The sequence below is a fragment of the Gallinula chloropus genome (genome assembly GCF_964237585.1).
Source record: "Gallinula chloropus genome assembly, chromosome: 4".
In the NCBI taxonomy this organism is placed as follows: Eukaryota; Metazoa; Chordata; class Aves; order Gruiformes; family Rallidae; genus Gallinula; species Gallinula chloropus.
The window spans coordinates 71,942,607-71,955,099 of NC_140088.1; the positions used below are offsets into that span (position 1 = coordinate 71,942,607).

At 43.6% G+C, this 12,493-nt stretch overlaps 1 protein-coding gene across 1 annotated transcript; it reads left to right on the forward strand.

Annotated features, from left to right (window-relative positions):
• Nucleotides 1-850: 850 nt before the first annotated feature.
• CYP2U1 (cytochrome P450 family 2 subfamily U member 1) lies at nucleotides 851-12,493 on the forward strand (the record flags this gene model as incomplete). Its single annotated transcript, XM_084264117.1, has 5 exons — nucleotides 851-1,019; nucleotides 5,716-6,348; nucleotides 10,713-10,874; nucleotides 11,719-11,886; nucleotides 12,315-12,493. Exons 1-5 carry the CDS (start codon nucleotides 866-868, stop codon nucleotides 12,491-12,493), a joined length of 1,296 nt encoding a protein of 431 aa, XP_084120243.1. The 5' UTR covers nucleotides 851-865.

The window sequence follows — 12,493 nt, forward strand, 5'->3', positions numbered from 1 at the left end:
CCCTTGGTGGTGAACACAGAAAATTTTGGTGTATTAGTTAAACCCGCCACCTTTTATAGTTGAGAAGGGGAAGAAGCATCATCTGCATTTCCCCAGTGAAAATAGAGGACTGAGCTTTTTGCAACAGGCACATCTGAGACTGAAGAGCAGTCGGTTTTTTGGAAAGGTGCGTCTGTGCTGAACCTTAATGGTATCTTTTACCTTGAGCAGCTTCTCCTACTCCCCACCAAAGCCCAAACCTCCCGCCCTCCACCGCCCCACAAGCGCTAATTTGGCCCTTCACGGTCAGCACAGCCCCCGGCCCGCCGCCCTACCCCGGCGCGGGGTCTATGCGGCCTGTGCCGATCTCGCGCACCCCCTGCGCCGTGCGGCGCGCAGACAGCCGTTTGGCTGTCACGAACGGCCGCGGCGGGAGCTGAGCCCGGCCCCGGGGCGGACCGTTAACCGCTCACACCCCCGGCGGCGGGGTCAGGACGCCGGCAGGCCTCGCCTCCCGCCCGCCCCCGCCATCTTAAGCCGCTACGCGCTGGGAGGGGGGCTGGGGCGAGGGGGGAGGAGGGGTGCGACATCGTCTGAGGGGATGGTGGCGACAGACACGGACAGTTGGACGTGGCTACTGCGGCCCCCCACCGCCACCGAGCTGCTGCTAGCGGTCCTGTGCTGGCTGGGCTGCTACTGGCTGCTGCGGCGGCCGCGGGCGACGCCGGGGCTGCCGCCGGGCCCGGCGCCTTGGCCGCTGGTGGGCAATTTCGCCTTCGCCCTGCTGCCGCCGCCGCTGCTGAGGAAGTGGGCGGTGGTGGTGCGGGGCAGCGGCCGGGGCTCTCCCGCTTCTTCCCCGCACGTCTTCCTCACCGGCCTCACCAAGATGTACGGCAGCGTCTTCCGGCTCTTTGTGGGCAGCCGCCCCCTCATCGTCCTCAACACGTTCGGAGCGGTGCGGGAGGCGCTGGTGCAGAAGGCGGAGGTGTTCAGCGACCGGCCCTCCGTCCCCATCGTTCTCATGATCACCCACAAGAAGGGTAAGGGTCCCCCGGGGCGGCTGCCGGGCCTGCGGGGCAGCCCTGGCTCTGACGGGGCCGGTGGGCTGCTGGGGCCCCATCGCTTTGGAAGAATATCGAGTGGGGGCCGTTCGGGGTCGTGGCTGCTATGCCAGAATTTATGAAGTAACTATGTTAATTAGCAGACTGAGCTACCTCTACTTGCCTTCTCCTCATTGTGTGTGTGCGCCTTGTTCTGCTGCTGACAGAAAGAATGCAGGCTCACAGAACTGTAGAAACTTTAAGGTTGAAGAAGACCTCTAAGATCCAGTCTAACCATATGCCCAGTACCACCATGTCAACTAAACCATGTCCTGGAGTGCCACATCTCTGTGTTTTTTGATGTCACTCCAGTGATGGTGACAGCACCACCTCCCTGGGCAGCCTGTTCTAGCACCTGACTACTCTTTAAGTGAAGAAATTTTCTCTAATATCCAATCTAAACCTCCCCTGATGCCACTTCAGCCCATTTCCTCTCATCTTAATTGCTAGCTACTTGCGAGAAGAGACGATCCGCCACCTCACTACAGCCTCCTTTCAGGTAGTTGTAGAGAGCCATAAGCTCTCCCCTCAGCCTCCTTTTCTCCAAGCTAAACCACCCAGTTCATTCAGAGGGAAACTCACTTAGATGAACACAAAGCATCCTTGTGAATTTCCCAGTGCTTCGGTGTGCAAGATGCAGGATGTCATGACTGAAATGCCTGATTCTTTTAACTCTGCTTACAGAAAAGGGAATGGCATTTGTGCAGGGATTTAAGGAACAGCTAGTCTGTCACCTAGAAGCTTTCTGATTTTAGCTGTATCAGGAGAAGAAATTTCAAATAACTTGGTAGCAGCGTGAAGGAACTGTGCACTTCCCTGGTCCTTAGCAAGGTAATGACAGCTGAAAGCAGGCTTCTGTGGAGTCCCGTAACTGTGCGGTCAGTGCTGCCTGCATGTACACTGCTGTTGCTGAGATGGTTGCAGGTCTGTTATTCTGCTTGTCAAAGCATACTGAGCATATTTGGATTTTTTTTAATAGGTCAAAGGGGAGTTTATTAACTGCTGCCAAAAAAAAACCCAACCAAAAGGCACAGGAAGGTTTAAGCATGCAATAGTAATATTGCAGTTAGAATTTCTTCATGTTTAATCTTTAGGTCTATCAGACATCTCAGTGTTTGTGGAAACCTACCTTTCCTTTTTCAGTTTAGGAGGCTTTCAGCACAGGAGGCTTGTTAGCATGTTAACTGTATTGTGAAACTTGTTTGCTTTTTCTTTTTTTCCCTCCCCAAGGCCAGGGAAATCTATTGGTTAAGTGCCTGAAACTTTATCTTCCATTTTTTACTGTACCAGAATTACCCCGGGAAAGATACGAGGAGAGCGAGGAACCTTGATAGTGTTTATTAAAAAGCAATCGGGTACTATTACTGTAATTGACTTAAAAGATAAAAAAATAAATTATTAATGGTACTTGTTGAATGATATTTAGCCAAGACAGATCTTACTGGCATGTAGTTGTTATAGTACATGAACATTTTTAAGTACAGTACGTTTAGCAAGGAGTTGAGGAGGAAAGGGGAAGAGCAGTCAGATGCTAGATCAGTTTCAGCACTGCTGTAAAATTGCATGTTCAGGCACACTGTGGATTTCTTTTTCCTTGAATGCTGTGAATTTTGTATGTTTCTTGTCTTCTGCAGGCAGTTCTCTGACAGACTTTTTGAACACGGTGAACACGGTAGCCAGGGCAGTTGATGCATGCTACTTCCAAAGAATTTGTGTAAAAGCCTGAATGAAATCCCTGAAACCAAGTTAGCAGCTTTCATGGCTGGATGCCCCGAGGGAGTTGAAGGTGTTGGGAGCCTGTTGTCTGGAACATGCTTGGTTAAGTGCAGGGACCGTTGCCTGCTGTGTTGCGCTGCAGCAGGGACATTGTAATAATGTCTATCTTTCTCTGGAAGGTTCCCACAGCTATGTCCAGGTATGAGGACTGTTACTTGATCGTTGCCTAGTTGTCTGTAAAACATACCTGTTACGTATTGCCTACATTAGCTGGTGCAACAAGTAGAATTATGGCAGATGCAAGAGTATTATTATAGAATGAGCCCCAGGAGTAGCATGTAGAGTATGCACAGGGAAATGTCAGTGAGTATGGGCAGTGTAGGCCTGCCTAGCCCCTGTGCAGGGAGGTTCTCCAAAAGCTGCTGGAAGTTGCAGCTGTTGTCAGTGGACTGGCTTGGGTTTAGTGGTGGCACTTAAAATATGACCAGACCTCAGTGATGCTGGGTCTGTGCTACTGGGAAGGCATTTGCTGCAGGCAAGTGGGTAAGAGGTGAATGACAGGTGTTTTCTGAAAGCTTTGTGTGGTCTATTTGTTGTTTGGAAGAAAGAGGGGCTTATCTCAGCTAGGAGAAATACTAGATTGGGGAGAAAAAGTCGATTTGGGCATTTTCGAGTTGGTATTTTTGTATTCTATAGCTATGACAGGCAGCAAAGGTTCAATCAAAGAGTCAGTGCATCTTGAGTGGTTGGCTGCCTTTCCAGTCCTGCCCTGTGCGCGTCCAGATGGACAATACAGAAGTTAAATGTTGTCTGTTTGTCAGTGTTCTGAGTACTGCAGCAGCACTAATTAGCCTCTGCCAGAACTTGCTGCTTGTAAGGATTTGATTCTTCAGTGGTTTTTAATTTTGTGTTTTAAGAATGCTGCTGTCTGTGCTGTGCATGTTGACTTTTCAGGTCATGCAGAGAATTTCTTTGAAAATAGTGAAGTACTACTCTGTTACCGTTGCCTGGCAGTGATCCAGTTGGCAATTTTTCTTCTTATCTCTGTTATTCTAACTTTATGCTCTTCTTCCTTAATCTGTCCCCTATACTATTCTTTCTTAATTTGGGGTTTCGGGACTTGAGAATACATCATGCTGCACAGCCATACTCCTTCCAGGACTGCTGGAGAGACTCTGAGTGTGGGGAAGCTTGTGGCTAGGAGAGTCTTCTTTACGTTTAACACAATAGGTCTGTTTTCTTTTATGAAGGTATTTGAATCCTAAAACTAATTCTCCTAATGACAGAAAAGAGATTGTGGAGGTATTAATCTGTTTCAGAGATAGAAATCGTGATTACACATAGTTTTGTTACAAGAAGCTCACAGTTCAACACCGCAGCCACAAACCCTGAAAACCCATGTTGATTCTTAGCCAAATTAAGTCCCAAAAAGGCCTGTGGTTTTTTCCCCGACCCTCCCTGATGAAACCAGTGCTATCAGGAAACATGAATTGAGAAAGGGGATCTGAGAACTATTTGGTTCTGTAAAGTGCCAGGGAGTAGTCATTTGAAAAGGTTTCCTAAGGCATATCTTCATGCAGAGTTCAGCTGATTCAGCTTCTTCTGACTCTCTGATGTTCTCCTTATTTTGTTTAGAGCTTGTGAAACCAGGTCATGTGTTTGTGTTCTTCCATCTGTTTTATTACCATGAGTAGGTAATGTAATCAGAAAATCTGGCTAGAAAGATTGCCAGCTTTATGTTACACTGAACTATTTATACCTTTGGGATTGCAGAAACTTCTACAGTTGTATCATTTACATACCCACAGATTTCCCTTTCTGGCTATAGATTTCTTACTTGTTTGCTCTCCTTTTTGCACTGAGGCTAGGAACATTAAGTTGTTATAGAAATGTGAGTTAAATACTGAAACGTGGGGTATCTTTCTATTGTTAATTTCTTGTGGTCATTTCTCTTTCTTTTCAATTTAACATGAAGATCAGTAGTTGACAGAAGAAATGCTGTTGCTTTTATAGAGTAAGATTTTTAATTTCCAGGGAAAAATAATTGACATGGTGTCACATTACTAGAACAAAAGCAGAACTAGCTCATTTTTAGATGGCTTCCAACTTTTTCAGTTTAACCTTAGCGTACATTAGAAATAGCAGGTTGTATGTTTTGTTACTCTGAGGTATCTCTGGTGTGGTCTGTTAATTCAGCAAAAGAGGTGTTCAGATGTTTTAAATGAGCAATGTTTATATTTGAAGCTGAGGGATTGAATTTAACTTGTTTAATAATGACACGATCATGCAGAACATGTGCCTAGAGGCATCAGAACTGTTGAGATGCAAATCAAGTAGGTTTTTGCCAAATGGCTCTGAACCTGTCTTCACCTTCCTGATTTGTTTGCAGCATGTGGATCCTGTATTTTGATTATGGTTAAAGAAAAACCTTGCTGGTAAGACAAATATGTACACATGCAAACAGTATCAAGAGGTTTGCATCATGTGAAGGGGAAAAGACATGCAAACCGGTTTGTGTTTTAGTGTCTTCTCTTCGGCCTCGCTGAAGGAATTTGTGTCTCGGGACATTGAGGAGAAAAGGCTATAGCTAGCATAGAGTTAACAATTCCTGCAAAATTGTTATTATTTGTAATAAAGCATGTACTGTACCTTTTATCTATCTGTTAGTGTCTTGCAAAGACTAATAAAACTTTTGCTGTAGCCACTATATTCACTTCACTGTTTGGGAAAAAGAGGGACAGGATTTCCCAAAGTTATTACAAAGAAACTTGTGTTCTTCTTTTAGGTTCTAGCCCAGTGCTTCGGATAGATTTGCCATATGGTTTCCCTCTCTTCTGCCTCTTGGGTCTTACAGGGCCTAACTAATTTTTTTTCTTCAAAAGAGAGCATTTTGATTTCAGACTTCCTCTTTCTCTTCCAGGTGTTATTTTTGCACCTTATGGCCCTGTCTGGAAGCAACAGAGGAAATTCTCTCTCTCAACGTTGCGTCATTTTGGAGTAGGAAGACACAGCTTAGAGCCTAAAATCATTGAGGAGCTGAGGTTTATAAAGGAGGAGATGCTGAAGCATGGAAAGGATTCATTCAATCCCTTTCCGATCATTCGCAACGCGGTGTCCAATGTTATCTGTTCCATGGCCTTCGGCAAGCGTTTTAACTATGAAGATGTTGAGTTCAAGACGATGCTGAAGAACATGGCCCGTGCACTGGAGCTAAGTGTGAACAGCTATATGATGCTGGTCAATATCTGCCCCTGGTTGTATTACCTTCCCTTCGGGCCTTTCCGGGAGCTCAGGAAAACAGAATTAGATATTACTGCTTTTCTAAAGGAAATAATTGCACAGCACAGGGATACACTGGATGCAGCAAATCCCAGGGACTTCATTGATATGTACTTCATTCATGCAGAAGAAGAGAAGAACAACAAGGAGAGCAGTTTTAATGAAGACTACCTATTTTTTATCATTGGTGACCTCTTCATTGCAGGCACAGACACTACTTCCAACACGTTACTGTGGTGCCTCCTCTACATGTCTCTCTACCCAGATGTACAAGGTAAGGCTATTTTTATTTAGGCAGGTTATTCCAGACGGCAAAGCTCTAGATGAATGTCCAGAAACAGTGACAGCAGAGAAGTTGTTTGGAGTGCAAATAGCACATGTGCACATGTAATTTGAAAGGCTGATACATAATTGGACATCTGCTATCCTGCTCTGCTATGATGATCTCTAGGTTCATGGTATATATCAACTATCTAAATGGCCCTTTAGCCTATGCATTTCTTCTGTTTGGGAATGTTACCTTTCCCAAGCAATTCCAGGGAACCTTAACATGTTTCAAAAGCTTTGGCAATTGGGGCATTCCATAGTAGTGATATAAGATATGAGTGATACAAAGGAGTAAGGTATGCTTTTATGCCTCCCTAAGCAGGGAAGTCGATGACCCTAGCAGCAGGGTCTGGGGAAGTGAAACACTACCCACTGCGGAGGAAGAACAAGTTAGACACAGCTTAAGCAAATTGGACTTACACAAGTCCACCACATCAGCTGATCAGTGTCATTGGAATATTGTCTCTCCTATCAGTGTCAAATAGTCACGGCTGTCAGGTGGGTTGCTGATGACGTGGGAAGAAGAGCCATGTGGAGCACATGGTCCCAAAGGAGAAGCAGAAGAAATTTGGTTTGTTCGGTGTTAGGTGACTGAGAGGACACCTTGCGTTGTCTACAACTACCTGATCAGATGGTGCTAAGAAAAGGGAGGCAGTCTCCTCTGAGGTGTGCAGTGGAGGGAAGAGAGGCAGCAGAGGCAGACTGCAGCAGGAAAATTCTGATCAGATACTGAAGGGGGGAAAAAAAAAATCCCTGTGAAGATGGCAAGGAGTGCAACAGATTGCCCTGAGAATTTACAGAATCACTGACTTTGGAAGTATTCAAAACTCAGTGGGTTGTGGTCCTGAGTAGTTCTACCCTCAAAGCTGGATCCGACTTGGAAGATGACTTTTTTCGGGTAAGGGTTTAGATCAGATGGCCTCCAGAGATTCCTTGCAACCCAAATTAATTGGTGGTGCTATGATCAGGTTACTGTTTGTCACAGAGTTCTGGAGAATTGCTTGTAGATTTTTGTGGACATAAAAAATACCAGTGATGTTGGGAGAGGTTACAATATTAAAATAGTACTTGCTACAGTTATATTTCAGGATTTCTTAGGACAAATTTTCATCACCAAAGACTAAAAATTAATTTTGTTTAAATATTTTTCTATACTGAGTCTTGTTATGGTACATGTGGTTGCAAAGCCAGCATTTTCTCTAGTACTATTTAGCAAATTTAGATGGTTGAATTTAAGAAAACTAAAGTAATTGATTTATGAATTTATTAGCAGCTTCTCCTAAATAAATAAATTTCTACTAGAAAAATTTTCTAGTACTGGAAACTTTGGCAGGATGGGCAGATTCTACCTCACCTTATAGTAGTGAAATGTTTCCCCAAGAGACTAGTGCTTTGCTCAGACCTCTTGCTAACCCGCAGTGAAGAAGGGTAGGCATTAAGTTATCTAAAACCAATATAAACCTGGAATACTTTTATCAAGTATTTGAGATTTTGGGTTTTTCACATGCTGCAGCTGCGATGCAAATACATACTTGTTTGCAGCGCTTATCTGTCTGGAATAACCTCTTTAAATAGGTCAAGATCATAGGTTATTGCACTAAGTCAAGCAAATTATTGAGCAAAGATTGCGAGAGTCTGCTGGGGACAAATCACAGAATCACAGAATGCATTAGGTTGGAAGGCACCTTTCAAGGTCATCTTGTCCAACCCCCCTGCAGTAAGCAGGGACACCTTTAACTAGATCAGGTTGCTCAGAACTTCACCAAGCCTGACCTTGAATGTCTCCAGGGATGGGGCCTCCACCACCTCTCTGGGCAACCAGTATCTCACCACCTAATTACTAATCTAAACCTACCCTGCTTTAGTTTAAAACCATTGCCCCTTGCCCTTACAAACAGTCCCTCCCCAGCTTTCAGGTAACAAAAAGTAAAAGCTTATTGTATAAGTTTACTCTGTTTGCAGTGGTCATGTGTTACCACTGTGCCCTAGTTTTGGCTGGGATAGAGTTAATTTTCTTCTCTGTAGCAGGTGCAGTGCTGTGTTTTGGATTTAGGATGAGAATAATGTTTATAACAGACTGAGGCTTTGGTTGTTGCTAAGCTGTGTTTGCACTAAGTCAGGGATTGTTCAGCTTCTCACACTGCCCTGCTGAGGGTGCATAAGCTGGAAAGGGGCACAGCCAGGACAGCTGATCCAAACTGGCTAAAGGGATGTTCCATACCATCCCATATGACATCATGCTCAGTATATAACTTAGAGGAAGCTCTCCAGGGATGAGACCATGGCTTGAGAACTAGCTGGGCATCAGTCAGCAAGGGTGAGCAATTGTGCTGTGTATATTCTTACATTATAATTATCATCAGCATGTTCCTTTTCTGTTAGATTTGTTTTAAATTGAACAAATGAGATGTAAGAGTTTTGCGTTTGGGGTTTTTTTAACCCCTTTTCCTACTGCCCAGTACTGTACATGTGTGTGCTAGTCAGTTTTCTCTCTTCTGCTGATCTCTAACAGTTTTATTGCCTATCTCTGATTTCCCATTTCCTTACTCTGTGGTTGTTGTCAAACAACATAAATAAGCTCAGTAGTCCAGAGTGTATTGCTTAGCTATGTAATGTCATTGTCTTACTTCTAGTATCCCATTCCTTATGTATCCTGATTGCCTGGGAATTGTGTAGGGGGGGTGTTTCTTTGTTTTTGTTACTTTTCTCCTGGAAATCTATTTCTCCAACCTCTTAAAGGAAATGCCTAAATTGAGTAACTTTCAGCAGTAACAAAATGTTGTAGAGACTTTCTGGAAAGGCAAATGAGGGGCTGTCAGAGTTAAAACTCAGAATGTCTGTGGAAGCCAGGTTTGCTTTTTCTATGGAAAATCTAGCAGAGCAGTTCAAATAACATGCTGTTAGTCTCTGCTTTTGCAGTTGAAACATGAGCCAGTTTGGCTGCTTTCTCACTAGTATGTATTTCTGTATAATACATATTTCTTACAAGCTCCTAAGAGATGTTCAGCATGAACTGTTGGAGTGGCGTTTGATATGAAACAGTCTAATTAATTATTTTTAATATTTTCTATATATTGAAAACTACTAGTTTAAATACTGTGGACGTACATACCTGAATCCAGGGCTATAATGTGTTAGTAAAATAAAAAGCAGCAAACCCCCACAAAGAGAGCCACCATCAGCAAATCTCTTTTCCATGGAGGTATCTGTTGCTCTGTGTTTCCCTTTTGAGAACTTGTTTTCTTACTAAACCCGGTAGGTGGCACCAAGTGGTCAATGAACAGAATTCATACGGTTTTTCTCAATGTCGCTCTGAAAACAGAGAAGCTTTTTTGCATTTTTTTTTTAATTTAATCTTGAATCAGTGCTAAGAATGGAACACAGAAATACCTTAGAGCACCATCTGTCTGGATTCTGAGCCTTGGAAAAGGCAATCAGGACAACCACAAAGTGTTCAGGATATCAAGGATAACAAATGAAAGCGGACTATCATTATTGATTGAAGGTTAACTTTGAGGTCACCTCTTTCAGGGTCACCTTCTACTGTGTAGCCAGATTCCAAGTTACCTGGAAGAAAAGCATCATTCTGTACATGGGTGAAGCAAATCTTGCATCTTGGAAAGGGGCAAACAAATACTTTGACACTTTGTCTCACATGAGTGAAAGGGACATAAGCTTGACAGCTTTTGTTTTCCCTTTGCAGAAGGGCTGCATGGAGGAAGGAACATCTTTTGCTGCCTTTTGGGGGAACTAGGAAACAGCTGAATTTAGATTCTGTGAATAGAAAGTAGGAAACAGCAAGAACAAGTTAAATAGCTTTAACATTTATAGTAGCAGCACCAGAATTCCTGCTCCAGAATGAAGCTGTCCCACCTGTTTACCACCTTTCCCAGGGACAGAGGCCAGCTCAGGCATGCAATCTCTTGTCTTGTTTAAATGCAGGCCAAAAGCTTGATGTTTTCACCATTCAAAATACTGTATAGTTATACCCTCAAACTAAGATTATGAATACATTTTGAAGTGAAACACAACTTTTCCTGTACTTTTCCAATACAGAACTGCCACCAATGTCTGTCATCTCAGTATCTTTACTCTTGACAGATGTTAAGATTGCGCTTGGTTGGTTTGTTCTTAACTGAATCTGTTCTTAAGATTGATGTCGCCATAGTTATTTTAGCTGGGGATTGTGTCTTGCAGTCATTTTTCACAAATCTGTGCAAACAGTGAAGCACAGGCAAATGAAATTGAGATGATGTCTTCTCATGTTTTGTGCATTTTTTCTTTCATTTCTTCCTCGCTCCCTTTGAATAGAGAAGGTTCATGCAGAAATTGAAGCAGTTCTAGGACGTGACAAAGTTCCCTCTCTAATCCACAAGGCTCAAATGCCCTTCACAGAGGCAACCATTATGGAAGTACAGAGGATGACTGCGGTTGTTCCCCTTTCTATTCCTCGTATGGCCTCAGAAACTGCTGGTAAGCGTTTGTAGAGACTTGTTAACGCAGCGTTTCTTTTGTGGGTGAAGATCTGGTATCTAGAGAGAATTTACAGAGATCTCATTTATGTATTAGACACGTATGTAAAATGTCTTTTACAGAGAGTAGGTGGGCTTGGGATGCTCCTTTATTTAAGAAACATGTCTGACCTAACATCTAGAAGTTTTCTAATTTAGAGTGATTTCTTTTCTGGAGATCAGCTTGTGGTGACTGATGTGCTTAACAGTAGCTGGCAGCTGAGACACCAGGTACACCCTTGTACCTGAAACAGCCTGGTTTTGGCCATCTGACGCAGAGGTTTGAAAGTATCAATTCAGAGCAGTTGGTTTGCTAAAGCTTGAAAGGCTTATACCACTGAGCTCCACATCTGCAGAAAATAGTAACAGACATCCTTTCCCATGTTGTCCAGTTGGCTCTGTGTTTTCATAGCCATAGCTGAAGACTTGTTAAACTGAGTGGGAGACAGCAATACTTGGCTTTTAAACACAGTACTGAATTGATAGGGATGTTTAAATGCAGAACAGAAGGAAACTGTGTCACAGCACTTCCATGCAGCGGAGTGTATTTCTAATGATTGCTGCTGGCCTTTCCCCACAGGGAGCTGTTGGTATCACTTGATGTCTTTCCAGCTGTTCTGGCCTGCATGATTCTGACTCAGACAGGCTAGCAGAGATCACCTTTGCTTTAAGCTCCTGCTATGTTTGCAGCCCACAGCTAGGGATCTGTGTCAGTTTTGTGACATCTAATCTTCTTTTTAATAAGTCCAAGTCTCTCTTGTTTACTTCCAGCAACTTGTCAGATCCTCTGTCTCTCTTCTTTTAAGTGCTGCAGGGCTACACTATTCCTAAGGGCAGTGTGATTGTCCCCAACTTGTGGTCGGTACACAGAGATCCTAACATTTGGGAGAAACCAGATGAATTTCAGCCATCGAGATTTCTGGATGAAAATGGCCAGCTAATTAAGAAAGAGGCATTCATTCCTTTTGGAATGGGTAAGATATCCACATGCTGCCAATAGCTGGCTTGGGGGGTGGTGGTGGTGTTTGCAATGTCAGGCCCTGGAGGCGTGAAATGAAAAAGGTGTGCATAGGACTAGCTACAGGACTTGTTTTATTGTTAGAGTTTGTGGCTTGCAAAACAGGTTGGGTTCCTAAAGTCTCCAGCTGCCAGGCAGAAATGAGACATGGTGAATTGTCCTTTGGTAATACCTTTGCTGTGGATGTAAATGCTGTTAGTATGAAGCAGCACAGCTGAGCGAGGCTTAGACTCAGGTTTGGGAGACCAAAGCTTCAGAGTTCTTAACTTAATAGTTGCTCGAGCCTTTCTGTGTTTGGACTACACTAGCCTAGGAATTGCATGTCTTTTTACAAATGGGTCAACTGTGTGCAAACAGTAATTGTCTCTTCTAACTGTTCTTCAGGTAAACGTGTGTGCATGGGAGAGCAGCTGGCAAAAATGGAGCTGTTCTTAATTTTTGCAAGTCTAATGCAAAGTTTTACCTTTTTGTATCCTGAAAATGCTGCAAAGCCATCTATGGAGGGAAGGTTTGGTCTAACTTTAGCTCCATGTCCATTCAATATAATAGCTTTGAAGAAATGA